Consider the following 13092-nt stretch of genomic DNA (forward strand, 5'->3'; position numbering starts at 1 on the left):
CATCAACAAGATGACGTAGAAAAAAGGAGGAGGGACAACGTGGCGAAAAAAATGGATGGCTGTCCGTTCGAAAGAACGGAAGGCCGTCTCTTCGGGCAGAGCCCCCTACGTCTCTCACTGACCGGAAGGCCATTTGTCCGTCGAGTTTAAAGTTAAAAGTGACCAGCCCCTGTTGAAAGTAGTTTAAAGTTTCAAGTCGTTCCAGGTAGACGAGACGTTCTATTGGATTCGAGTACTTGGGATAAGTAGTTAATCGAACTCGTATTTGATTCTTTACGTTTGAGAGTCGGGGTATTTTCAGATGTTTTATTCACCCAATGTTTTTAAGAAAAAATTTTATTTTCTATTTCTATGTGTACGCATTATAGGTGATACAAGTTTGCCCCTACATTAGGTGTTCTCCTCAATAATTTTACTTCACTGTTACATTGCATCTTTACTTTCAGGTACCAACGATCGAACCAGTAAATATTTCGTGAATCGTTAAACAGTAATTTCATCTATGAATAAGCCAACTAGGACTCCTACAGTTAAGTATAGTTTGCGCAATTGAATACACTTTTCTAATCGTCAATAGTCACTTAACCGTCGCAGAACTTAGTTGCACCTCGATTACTCATCCAGTAATTTCTCCACTGGTCACATTGTTGAGAACTCGTATACTCTTTTTCTTCTTCGGCTTAATTTTTGTTGGCCTCTTTGACTTGGTCTGATCAATTTTTAATGCCTGCTTCCTGGACCTACCGTGAGTCCCTTTACTATTCTGCTTGTATGAAAAAACAACCCTCGTAGGAATTTTTGAGGTTGATTTCTCAACCGTTCTCTTTCTTGCGACAAGCTTCTTTGCAGGCTTTGCTTTCAAAATCAATTTCTCCTCGGTCTTTGTGCTCGAGGTCTCCGAAATCGAGGCTTCGCCTCGGGGTCTTGCAAGTTTTGGAGAAATAACTTTCAGTCTTTTGGAGCCTTGTCTGATGGCAGTCGTCTCTTCCACGATAATAGGTTGTTGGAGACTTTCACCAGCCATGTCCTTTTTCATCGGAGGCTTACACTTTTTTGGTCGAGGTACGAAGGAAGGTCTGACATGCTCCGGATTAGAGTCGAATGGCACGTGGGGTTCAACGGCTTTAAAAAGTTTCTTCTTTGCTTTCACCGGGATCGATTTACTCGTCGAGGGTGGAGGAGCATTCTCACTCCGATTCGTATCCTGATTTTTCAACGTCTTACGGATTATCAATTGCTTGGGTTTTTTACTAGCTTTTAGCTTTTTTGTGACCGCATAGAGCGACGCGGTACGACGAACGGTGCACGGCTTCTTCGGGACGTCCGTTTCACTGCTCGAGCTGTCTTCCGGGATACACGAAGGACTCGATTCCGTTGACTTGACAAGGAAAGAATCTTGCGCTGAAGCCCCGCTCTTGTTCTGCAGGATAAAATAAAGAAATTTTATCAAAAGTTGTCAAAACTATCTCTAGGAAAAGTATCTAGTTTCCGTTCACTTGACCAAACGAAGAAACCCTTCTCAAAACTGAGAACGGGGGATCAACCTCGGGACAGATCGGGACAAGCGGGAGCAAAATAAAAGAGAAGCAACGTAATACGTACCAATAGACTTTAAATTTATTAACGAATAAATATATATATATATATATATGTATATATAAGTATGTTATATAAAACGATACATTGCGACGCGTGGTCGTACATGGTTCGGAGGTACTAAGAGTAAATATATACACGCACACCCAGGACCTGACACGGGACGGTCCGGAGATGCGCTCTAACTTGGACCTAGGGACTGCACTTTATCGGGGCTCGAGTCATGGTAGTCGCGATTGTACGGACAAAGTTCGCGAGAAAAGTCGGGCGGCGGTCATTGGGAGCGAACCAGAGGGTCGAAACATCGAAGCGGGGATTCGCGAGTCCAATCGCTTTCCTACTGTCTACGCTGGACAAATAGCGGTCATCGAGTGACCGCGAGGAGGGATCCAAGGAATTCGAACGAGGTTTCATCTCGGGTTGAGTAAAGCTCGATTCAAAGTGCAACCAGGGTAACGTCGAAATTGGAGCTACACCTTCACCTCTGGATCCCTCGGTGTTAATGCGAAAACACGAGGCAAACGTCGAGAAATGCGGTGAAAATGCCAGTTTCGTCATTCAAACATCGATGGAGATATCGACGGTTGTTCAAACGACCGTCGATATCTCCATCGATCGCGATTCGTGCGTTAGTCACGTCTCGCGAGTCGTCGCAATTTCTCTCTGGTCGAGCTGGAGTCTTTTATCCATCGAGTGCGTTAATCGAGCACGTTTCTTGGAATTAACGTGGGAGCAATCTCTCGAATATTAGTCAAGCTCACGTCGTCGTAATTAAGACGGTACGCAGTGCCGAATGTCGGCGTGTATGATCTCGCTCTCGCCATCTGCGGTTAAATTTACCTTGTGAAGAGGCCGACTGAAAGATGCTGTAAAATTGCTCGCGTAGGTTAATTTCAGGTACGACCTTACGCCTCTCAATGAACGGTGTTGGCTGTTTGGCAGGCGACTGTTCGGATTACTGTTCGTGAGGTCGAGAATCGACGGACCTAACGCGGCTCCGACCTGAGTCAAACGTTCAATATTGGAGGTTAGTTTGCGCCATGTTCTTTCGACCGTCATTGATTTTAATTGTTTTTAGATCTTAAATTGTAAAGCTAATTTAATACACCGATCGTTTTGGGTACAAATTCTTACGAAATGCAAAATTTTCATCAAGCTTTGGTATAAAATTTATATTAAAACTCAACGATTCTCACCTCTTCGAATACAGTGGGCGTGTATTTGGGTGGAACAAATATATGAGCGTGAGTCTTGTTAACACCATCGCGGATTCTGGCAGGAATGCAGTTTACTAATCGGCCAGAATTATAATTACATTCGAGCGTGTAGCTACGTACGAGCCCAGTCATTTTGTAAACTGCGACTCGACCAGATCCTTCGCGGGACATTCCATCTTTCTTGTCCCTAGAAATGAAAATACGCGTTAAATTAAAAGTGGAAAAAGCAGAAATATGGATTGAAAGAGTTAAAGGAAAAAGTGTCCATGACTATCTCGTGCTTACGTTAAGTACATGTTTCTTTCCGTAAAGTTGCAAGAAGTAAAGTGAAAATTGGGATTGTTAATGGACATCAACTTTGGCAAGAGCATGCACGTTATCGTGTCCTCTGGGTCGTTGAAATAATTTCCATACATGAACACACCCTTTTTCGAGGCATGGCCATGGAGGTCGATGTACAAAAATAATCCCGAGGGTTCGCTATCAGCTGGGAAGTGTTCCGTCTCAATGGCACCGTGTATTTTTTCTTCGCAATCACTCCTTAATGCCATGTTTTCGTTCATTTCTGTCCGTCCCTCAATTTTTCCTAAAATTAGTGAAAAATTGGTCATTGACTTGGTAAAAAAAGAAAAAAAATAGTGATTATTTGCAGAGATGCAGATACAAAAATCTCTTGTTATCAGCAATCAGCGTAAGTAGGATTAACTTACGATGAGTCGTATTTTCCAATGTTTCTTTCAAACATTCATACTCAATGTCAGACTCTGACCCTCTTTTACCTTCCTCGTTTAATGTCATCAGGGTTACCTATATAAAAATATACATAAATAAATAAATATTTCTCCTTCCAAGAGTAAAATAATAAAGAATGATAACAAAAAGAAAAGATTCAGTAGAAATATTATCGCAACCTGTTGCAGTAACTCGTTAGCGGTGTCTCCCTTAATCGGTGGTTCAGAGGTGTTTAGAGGTATGGAACTTTCTTTGTCCTTATTTACAGATAAGTTTATATCTGTTGTCGGACTATCCGTGGATTTTACTTCTCTCTCTTTTTCTTCCTCTTCTGGTAATCGATAAAAGTTATGGTAATATCTATAAGGATAAGGAAATAAATTATGGCAGGTTGATCGACATGGCATTGACAGAACGCACCTTATTAAATTCCTTGCAGCATATATTGTGGGATGATCCTTTATGGATGGATTAAGGTATACTCTGTTTAGGTTAACACCTCTGGTATCCATTCGGTAATGACCACGTACTACTCCATCAGGATTGAGCATTGGAATCATTTTGAACACATACAAGCGACGTAAAATAATCGCAATTTGATCTTCTCGATTTAACAAATAATTGAGAAAACCATTGAAGACAAAACTAGAGGGTGTCTCGCCTGGATGAACCCGAGCACTTATGAATATCACCTGTCAATAATTAAAATATACATATAAAATAGGATATCAACAGAAATTCTTCTTGTAAAGATTAATTCTAAATCTACCTTTTTGTTTCTAAATTTAAAGGGCCGCACTTCATCTTTTTCAGGGAACATCATGGTCAGCCTAGCTTCTCTCTCCGTTGATATGTTGTGATGTGAACTTATTGTCAGCAAGTCCAGCGTTCGACCTTCCAACGATTTAATTGCACATTCCCTGTGATAATAAATATCATCTGCAGTAGTAATATTTCTTTTTGCCATTCTGGCATCGATTCTCTTCAAATAATTTTGGAGGTCTGTATAAGTAAAGGGATATGTAAAAGCAAAATACGTAATAGCTTTCGGGTTCTCTGAAGCATGATGTACGAATGATAAAATAAATTCATTCCCTTTTTGATCCAACTGTAAAGTAATAGCATCTTTAGGCTCAATGAATATAATTTTAGTTGACACTATGTATGGAACTGAAGATAATTACAGTATATGTTGGTTTCTCCCGAATCCGTTCCCAGTGTGGGTGTCCTGGTACGGTTTTGAACACAGGGCACATGCCTTGGCTAAACATTCTTACTTGATTATTCAAATTAACAATATTTAATTTGACTTGAACACCTTGAGCGACTGCTCTTACACCAAAATAAAACCAAGTTCTATTGTTATTTTGATATTCGGTTCCATGGCAGTCACGCTTTGTCCATAAATTAAACTCGTACTCAGGAGAGTCATCGGAGCACAAGTTATTACTGTTACCTTCGTTTGAATCTAGAGACAATCAGGGATGAATACAACTATTTGCAAATAGTGGATGCATATAAGAAATGTGCACTTACCATTGTGGGGAGCTTTATCGACTTGTTCGACTTTAGCTAAATTAGATGAGTCAAAATTGTTAAAAAATGTAAAACCTCCACAGGTGATACCTTCCAACGTGCCTGCCATATCAAGGATATTGCATAGTACTCTGTAAAATAATTTAATGATATGAGAACGTATTCTGTGTTACCATTGACATTTTTTATTTAATACAAGTCAAAGCTTAATGGGCACAAAAGTGTCACGAGAGAGTTTGCTCTGAATTCAGCTCTCAACATAAACATAAGATTAACCTAATGGTACTAAAACATTAATTAAATATAATGTTATATTCATTAAAGAAATCAAAATTGGGCAGAGGGAATTGAATAATTATAAGATTAATCATAAAATCAGATCATTTTTGTCTGGTCAAATCTTTTCAGTCTATTTTACTGGTAATGAGTAACGTTCATATAATGCCTGTAACAATTAGTGTGATTTTCTTAAAAAATCACTAGCCATCATGTGATCTTTATTTACGTAATATTGGATCAAGATGAAACGGAGCAGAGATACTTCTTGATTACCGGGAGTAACACTTCCCTTCATTCCTCTTCACAATCTATCGATGACTTTTCTCGTTCCCCCAGTGACATTTTGATGGTGGAAAGGCGATTAATGTAATGCCACATTTTCATGCACGCGGAAATCACATAAAATCGACGCAAAGCGCGGAACGTGAAATGGCCATGTGAAAATGCTAAAGGTGAGCACCCTCCACGATTCTGTAACTTTCACTACGGTGAAAATGTGAGATACTTCACGTACGAAAACTCGACAAAAAAATGTGTCGAGTAGAATGAAGATGAGAACAGCTACGGATCCTACTGGTTAGCTATTGGGCAAGTGCTGCCTCATGGGTAGCCGGTGCATCTTGAAACGCGACAGTTCTCCAACCGGCTCGCGGGCAGTTCACTAGCATGCACTTGCATGTATTAAAGAAGTATGATGTCACATGTGCAGATACACTTCGTGCCGCGCCGGGAAGTAAATACTGGTAAACTTGGTAAATAAATACGTTTCAATGAATTTAGGTGTGACTAAAAGTTTACGTTCTAGTAATTTTAATGTATTTTCTATTTAAGAATTCTCTGGAGGTTGATTTGCTCCTCCGTTATTTATGTACCAGAATTGTATCTTTATTTTACGTTAACTATTAGGTGTCACAGCTGGATCAGGATAACGACAGAATGGAGGATATTAATCAAACGGAAGAAGCGATCAGCGAATTCGCAAAGACCGACAAGTATTCCATTCTATTGCCAACTTATAACGAGCGGGACAACTTACCAATAATCATATGGCTCATCATTAAGTACATGGACAAGAGGTAATTAAATCATAATTTTTTATTTTAACAGATCTAATGATAGGAAAAAATGCTTTTATTTGAAAGAACCATGTAAAATAATTTTATCACTTTGGACCGTAGTAAATACAATTACGAAGTGATCATAATTGATGATGGCTCTCCCGATGGAACCCAGGAGCTAGCAAAGCAATTGCAAAAATTGTATGGAGAGAAAAAGATACAGTTGAGGCCCAGAGAAAAGAAACTTGGCCTTGGAACTGCATACATACATGGAATTAAATATGCTACCGGTAATTTTGTTCTCATAATGGATGCCGACTTGTCTCATCACGTACGTGTTCTTAATGTTTCTCTTGGTTACATGAATAGACCTAACATGTCATAACCATACTAATCGCAATACAATTATATCTTTATAGCCCAAATTTATTCCAAAGATGATCGAATTACAACGTTACTTGGATTTGGATATCGTCAGTGGAACGAGATATATCGACGGAGGAGGTGTCTATGGATGGGATTTTAAGAGAAAACTAATAAGTCGAGGAGCAAATTTTCTTACACAGCTGCTTCTTAGACCAGGTGTCAGTGATTTAACGGGTAGTTTTAGGTAACAGTGAGCAATACAGGTTTCCCTGATTTATGCAAAACATGAATTTTATATCTCGACGGTATAACTGCTCGGCTTAACTAGCGTTACTATCATTTAATCGGCATAACATTCGGCGTTATCGATGACGTTTGATTTTTTTTTTTCAGACTTTATAAGAAACCCATTTTGGAAAAACTGATTATGTCGTGCATTTCAAAAGGTTACGTTTTCCAAATGGAAATGATAGCACGAGCGAGACAGTTCAACTATACGGTCGGCGAAGTGCCGATTACATTCGTCGATCGACTTTATGGACAATCTAAACTCGGGGGATCGGAAATCATTCAATTTATAAAAGGCCTTTTATATTTATTTGCGACTACATAAGATGTCGAGACGAATGTTTGCAAAAGATATACAGCAATCGTTTGCGAATGAAATTACGTTTAAACATTTTAACATGTCCGTTTAATAAACGACAATGCTGGAAAATTGTCAATCGATTTTGCACAAGGTGAAATTAATGTCGAAGTTATTCGGGTACAATTCAGATTACGTTCGAGTCTGCATCTCGTTATTACCGAAACGTTGAGAAGCAAGGTAGTCCTGTTGAAAAAAAACATGCGATAAGAAGATGACATGCCGAAAAGTGGCGAAAAGTGGTAAAAAGCGGCAAAAAGCACGGCGGGGTGTCGGGAGGGCGGCTGCGCGCAGGCATCGCGCAGGCATCGCGCAGGGGCTGCGCGCGTCGGCCGGGGCGAGGCGAGACACCCTCGATCGAGCTTACGGATGGTTCTACTCGCGTGCCTTTCGGATCCGGCCTTCTCTCTTAATTTCTCCAATATTCCTCGTTTAACGCGGTCCGGTCAGTGACAATACCGAAAGGTCTCTCAGCATGCCAAGGAAAATCGGATTCAACGTCGTTTATGCCACTAGTAAGAAAACCGTCAATTTATTATTTACCGAATCGATAGAATTCGAAAGCTCGGGTAATCGCTAACCTCGAAGGAATTGCCGATACTTTTCCTGAAAGTCGACGTCGAGAAAGGACCGCCTCGATTCGAAAGGGTGGTTACCGTTATCGGACGGACGCGGGACGAAATGCCACCAGGAATGCCGTCTGCCCGTTCCGGAGATACGTCTCTTGATTTAACTCGGAGGTTTTCGCGGAGCGCGGGGCAATTCGCAATTCCGTTGGCATCGATTTTTCACAGGACGCGCGTCATTTCTTAACCCTTGACGTTTCCGTCCTCGAGGCGATCGAGCTCGGTCCGGTTCTAATCTCGATTCGTCGCTCCCCGCAGGCGAGGAGGAGAGACACTCTTCCTTGGAACTGAACGCTCACGGTCCAACGGTGCGAGGCTGGCAGAGCGCCAGGAGGTGCGCCTACCCCCAGGAACTCGTCCTACGCCTGCACGGCCCGACCAAGCTCACCAGAATACAGGTCCTGGCTCACCAGTACCTCATTCGTAAGTATCGGCGAAGCGTCCTCTAGAACTCGGGTCTCCGATCGAAATCCATCGCGACTGTGCTCTCGTCCGATCTCTCCAGCGGAGAAACTGGAGATCTGGACCTCGAGGGAGGAGAACGCTTCCCTGTCGACGGACTTCACCTACTTGGGGTACATCACTCTGTCCGACAACGCGTCGACCCTTTACAAGAGCAGGGAACTGAAGAGCGTGGCTCTTCCGGAGACCGAGGCGATGTCGTTGAAGCTCCGGCTCCACAAACCGCACGGTAATCCGCACAACGTTCACGAGCAAGTGAGTGTCTCGACCGGCGATTTTTCGTCGGCATCGATAACGCTCGCGATTCTCTTTCCGCAGGTCGGCTTGATCGCCATAAACATCCTCGGCGAACCTTACGGCCAACAGCTGAGCGGACAAGGAGACGCTCCCTACAATCCTCATTACACGTCCCCCTACGATGATTTGGCGTTCGAAATGTACGTCGATCGAGAGGTAGCCAAAATCATTAGGCAGATGGAAGCGAAGAAGTTGCAAGCCGTCGAAGGTAAAATCGTGAATAACGCAAATCTTGAATTTCCGGTCGAAAGCACGTGTATCGACTTCTGGCACGGTTTCGGGGTGTAAACGCCTATCGTTGTCGTCGACGTCGTTGAGATGAAAAATTGAATTAGCCTCCGACATCGCGCAAGAAGCGGTTACAACTTCCGATCTTGACCGGTCCAGGGGTTGCGTGGTTCCTTATTCCTTTTTTTCCCTTATCGACCGTTTTCTCGGCAAATTCGGTAATCTTCACTTTTCCCTGCCCAATGCTTGCTCGCGGGGCTCCAGAGGAGAGGTTCGAGTACGCCTCGAAACTAAAGGTCGCAATGGAGAATTTAAGAAAGGCAGGGGAACGTCTCGGCAAGTACGAATTAGAGAAGAAATATGCCATAGCCTTGGAAGATTACGACAAGGCAAAGGCGAAAAAGGCGCAGGCCCAGCAATACAGGCAGCAAGTCTATCAGACCCTGGAAGTCGAGGACTTGCTGGAATTACACGGAGTAAGCCCCTTCCGTCCCGTTACGGTGACTTCTTACGTTTTATCTTACGTTACGTTTAAGTTCGCTTAACATCGGTTGACGCTACCGTTTTCTCAGCCTTTGGAGAAGAACAACGAGTCCTCCGTGGAGAGCAAGGAACCGATAACATTGGACAGTCGTGGACATACCACCGGAGTGACGTCGGAGGACGTTACTTCCCCTCCCAGGTTGGTCGTCCCTCCGAGTCGTGAAGGTGCTCTGTCGCCGACCGGGCCCGCTCATCAACAGCCGGTCTCGCCGTTGCATCAAAAGGCCAATAGTCCAGGTATCGACGATTCCTGGGAATTTCGATTTACCCGATTAAAGGAAAAACTCTCGTCCTCTATTGCCGATTTAATCGTAGAAGTGACGGACAGCCCAACGAATGGTGTCCTGGAGAGGCACAATAACTGTAGCAAGGGATCGATCAGAAGAAAAACAAAATCCGCAGGACCCGCCCTTAGATCGAGTTACGAGGCATACGAAGAGCGCACGATTCCTGCGCTCAGACAGTGAGCAACTTTACTTTATTCGGAGATAGCCTCTAGTCGGCTTGTTCGGATCATCTTAATTCCGTTTTGCAGTTCGCACACCAATGAATTTACAAGGGAGTGCCACGCCGAAAGCACGGAAGCCAAGGGTACTTCCAAACTTAACGACCGAGAGAGGAAGCAAGCGGCCTTGCCGATCGCGGTCTTTGGGATGGACATGGTATTACGTTTCGAACGATTGTTTTACTTTAGAAATTCCGCTCTTTTCGTGAAATTTCGGTACTCTCTAGAAAAATGCGAAAGATGCTTTGGAACGTGAATATTTAAAGCGGTTGGGTCGGTCTATCTTCGAATTGTATTTTCTAGCGTAGGGTTCCACGGGTCAAACCTAATTACCTAGTAAAATTATATTCAGGTGGAAAAATTCTACTCGAAGCAGTTTACGGACAAGGAGGAAGGTCTGATGCATTTGAAGGAGGAGCTTAGGACATTCGATCCCGAAGTATCTAAGCATTCACCGAATAAAATAGCCAGGGCGGCTATTCTATTGTTGCACCGAGCATTGCGGGACAAAGTGTTCAGTGTCTACAGCTTGGCGGCTCAGCTCATAAGAGTCTTCTTCGCGGAATTCGCCACGGACAGGTTGGATACGGAAATTGAAAATGGCTCTCTCGAACGTCGACCGATCCAATTTTTTTTTTTCCGCAGGGTATCTCCGGCCGAGATCGGTCGCAGCGTCGATCGTTTGCTTCCGGAGCTCTTGACCAAATCAGGAGACACGACACCGAGAATTCACAATATGGCGGTTCATACGATACTCAGTATGGCAGACTGTAAGTGCGTCAGGGACTTACATATTATCCCGGTTCACTTGAGTCGACCTGTCAGCAGTAGCACTCATCAAAGACTGGCATTGAGCAGACTAGAAATGGTGGAACAGCTTATCCTAAATCATGGAATATCCACGGACAAACAAAGGTATATTTTTTATAGATGTAAATATTAAATACGGCTTGGAACCGTACCGTGTTATTCTCACGATTACCGCAAAACTGTTTTAAACACTGGAGGAACTTGGGTTCTCCGCAACCTGAACAATTTACCACTAGAGTTGACAATGAATCTCGGTAGCGGGGAACCCTTCCTTGGGTGTAAGCCTAGAACAATCGAATACATTTATCCCATTATGAGGCATTGCAACTGTTGCAGTGGGTTGACCTGTCGAACTTTATCAGAGTTGGGCTCGTCCGGTCTACATCATCCAGCCGAAGCGGTGAGAAAAGTTTCGGAAAGAATTCTTGTTCTAGTTTACAAAGTCAATCCCAGATTGGTAAGGAAACAGCTGCCACCCGATGACGATATTACGAGGAGAAATTTGCTCTACCGGCAACTGTTTCACGAGTTCGATTTAATAGATCTTCAGGTGAGGAATATTTTTTTTTACTGGCCAATTTTAGAGGCAACGTTTAAGAGTCGGTAATTAAGATTTCATGATTCCATTTTTATTTTTCCGAATAGAGAAAAAAGGAACAAGAAGCTTGCCAAAAGTCCACAACCCCTACTCGCATAAAACCCATGGACAGCAACATAACGAATATAACAAAGTCCCCACCCAGAACAAGTCCTGCTGTAAGCTCTGAAAGCTCAGTGAGCATTACATCTCCATCCGATGGTAGCACGGATCAAAAAGGAGACAAGTTAGTGATCGCAATTCACTCTCCTCGTGATTGATTAAGGGCATGCAATCTGAACGTGATTACACTCACCGTTATTAACGTATTTCAGAATGTGTATATTTTGTCTATCGAAAGGACAGGTTTACACGGAAGAAGGCCTTAACATTCATTATTGGAGGACATGTCCAATGTTAACAAAATGCGAGGCATGCAAACAAGTTGTGGAAATTTCGTGCTTAAATATACATCTGTTGAGTGAGTATTCTATTTTTTTTTTATACACGTTACCTTTGAGCGCAAGAATCACATGTGCTTAAGATTCTACATCATCAGCCAATTCTTATTAATATAGGCGAATGCGATATGAGAAGCAACTATGCCAAATGTGGAATATGTAAACAAGCTGTACACGAGAGATCATTTGGGGAACATACGAAAGAGGAAAAATGTACAAGTGGGTAAAATCATATTACTTCCACAGATCGTTATTCTTATACCATTTAATTTTGTATTATAATCATTTCGTAGAGCCAATCGAAGGGTACGAACGATGTCCACTTTGCCTTACCCAAGTTAATCACAACAAGTGGAGAGAACACTTAATGGGCGAACAACCTTGTAGTAATAATCCTCGATGTCAAATTGGAAAAGGCTGTAAGTCATCGCTAAAGCCTAATTAAGTAGATTTTATAGTTAGGCATATTTATTCATTTTCCTCTATTTAATTGTTAGATACATCGTTCCATAGGACACTCGATAATTGAATGCAAAGTATGCGATGCAGTTTGTTCACCATTAAACGCGTGAAAGTTAAACATCTAAAATGGTTTTCAGGTACAAAATCATCGTCCAACTTACAAAACTTGAGTGGAAAATTGACCTCGCCAACCGACAGAGATTACTAGCATCAACTATTGGTTTTAGTCTCAATAGTTTGTATAAAGTTATTTATGATTTTTTGAAATGTTTATTTCATAATTTATGTATCATTGTTATTAAGCATCTAGGTATTTTGCATATTTATACATATATTTAATTGATATAGTAAAAACCCGTCCTTTAAATATAGAAGGGAAAAGCCTTGAAAGTGGAGGGCACGAGGTAGTCAACATTTGAAGAATTACCGAAGAGAAAGATACCTAGTCGTATTAATGGGTAGATGGTTTAGATAACGGTATGGTAACAAATGAAATATTTGAGAGAAACGATCTGTGTAAGAATAAATATCGCAAATTCCATTCCACAACTCGAGCTAATCAGAGTTTAACCGTTTTATAGCAGGTTTAATCCGGGTCAAACGGCGTTTACGCGGTTAAAATGTGCGCGGTGCAAATTTCGACCCCCTGTTCACGAAGGTCGTTCCTTGGTCCGTTTCCGCCGATACCGAG

The 13092-nt window shown here is 42.2% G+C and overlaps 3 protein-coding genes across 8 annotated transcripts; 2 read left to right on the forward strand and 1 right to left on the reverse strand.

Annotated features, from left to right (window-relative positions):
- Positions 1–229: 229 nt before the first annotated feature.
- Positions 230–5811, reverse strand: LOC105694862 (cytosolic carboxypeptidase-like protein 5). 3 transcript variants are annotated; one of them, XM_012415953.2, is made up of 11 exons: positions 5650–5811; positions 5082–5212; positions 4730–5013; positions 4315–4653; positions 3966–4237; positions 3725–3905; positions 3524–3620; positions 3099–3399; positions 2793–3000; positions 2437–2598; positions 230–1420 (listed from the first exon to the last, which is right to left on the reverse strand). In XM_012415953.2, the coding sequence occupies exons 2-11, from the start codon at positions 5188–5190 to the stop codon at positions 617–619; spliced, it is 2757 nt and encodes a 918-aa protein (XP_012271376.1). In that variant the 5' UTR covers positions 5191–5212; positions 5650–5811; the 3' UTR covers positions 230–616. The 3 variants fall into 3 exon arrangements, with proteins under 3 accessions (XP_012271376.1, XP_012271374.1, XP_012271372.1); XM_012415951.2 differs by having other exon boundaries at positions 5634–5759; XM_012415949.2 differs by having other exon boundaries at positions 5587–5708.
- Positions 5712–7522, forward strand: LOC105694865 (probable dolichol-phosphate mannosyltransferase). 4 transcript variants are annotated; one of them, XM_012415955.1, is made up of 5 exons: positions 5712–5812; positions 6267–6436; positions 6539–6749; positions 6838–7028; positions 7178–7522. In XM_012415955.1, exons 1-5 carry the CDS (start codon positions 5804–5806, stop codon positions 7395–7397), a joined length of 801 nt encoding a protein of 266 aa, XP_012271378.1. In that variant the 5' UTR covers positions 5712–5803; the 3' UTR covers positions 7398–7522. The 4 variants fall into 4 exon arrangements, with proteins under 4 accessions (XP_012271378.1, XP_012271381.1, XP_012271379.1 ...); XM_012415958.1 differs by lacking the exon at positions 5712–5812 and adding an exon at positions 5934–6103; XM_012415956.1 differs by lacking the exon at positions 5712–5812 and adding an exon at positions 5935–6112.
- A 255-nt stretch (positions 7523–7777) lies between these two features.
- LOC105694864 (centrosomal protein of 104 kDa) lies at positions 7778–12872 on the forward strand. Its single transcript, XM_012415954.2, has 16 exons — positions 7778–7945; positions 8315–8479; positions 8562–8773; positions 8837–9023; positions 9308–9519; positions 9616–9823; positions 9902–10049; positions 10122–10248; positions 10444–10670; positions 10737–11006; positions 11238–11451; positions 11547–11725; positions 11814–11959; positions 12057–12158; positions 12233–12358; positions 12539–12872. Exons 1-16 carry the CDS (start codon positions 7906–7908, stop codon positions 12607–12609), a joined length of 2634 nt encoding a protein of 877 aa, XP_012271377.1. The 5' UTR covers positions 7778–7905; the 3' UTR covers positions 12610–12872.
- Positions 12873–13092: the final 220 nt, after the last annotated feature.

Source organism: Orussus abietinus, unplaced genomic scaffold, assembly GCF_000612105.2.
Source record: "Orussus abietinus isolate OABI.00-Male unplaced genomic scaffold, Oabi_2.0 scaffold27, whole genome shotgun sequence".
NCBI classification, from domain to species: Eukaryota; Metazoa; Arthropoda; class Insecta; order Hymenoptera; family Orussidae; genus Orussus; species Orussus abietinus.

Excerpts from the sequence above, each read along its gene's own strand:
- LOC105694862 (XM_012415953.2), bottom strand. The coding sequence starts at position 5,190 with ATGGCAGGCACGTTGGAAGGTATCACCTGTGGAGGTTTTACATTTTTT. Across the intron at positions 4,654-4,729 it reads GGGAGAAACCAACATATACT|TTGGATCAAAAAGGGAATGA; the intron begins GTAATTATCTTC and ends ATTACTTTACAG. Across the intron at positions 3,400-3,523 it reads ATTGGAAAATACGACTCATC|GAAAAATTGAGGGACGGACA; the intron begins GTAAGTTAATCC and ends CACTAATTTTAG.
- LOC105694865 (XM_012415955.1), top strand. Across the intron at positions 6,437-6,538 it reads ATTAAGTACATGGACAAGAG|TAAATACAATTACGAAGTGA; the intron begins GTAATTAAATCA and ends TTTGGACCGTAG. Across the intron at positions 7,029-7,177 it reads GATTTAACGGGTAGTTTTAG|ACTTTATAAGAAACCCATTT; the intron begins GTAACAGTGAGC and ends TTTTTTTTTCAG.
- LOC105694864 (XM_012415954.2), top strand. The coding sequence starts at position 7,906 with ATGCCAAGGAAAATCGGATTCAACGTCGTTTATGCCACTA. Across the intron at positions 11,726-11,813 it reads ACGGATCAAAAAGGAGACAA|AATGTGTATATTTTGTCTAT; the intron begins GTTAGTGATCGC and ends AACGTATTTCAG. Across the intron at positions 12,359-12,538 it reads ATGTCAAATTGGAAAAGGCT|GTACAAAATCATCGTCCAAC; the intron begins GTAAGTCATCGC and ends AATGGTTTTCAG.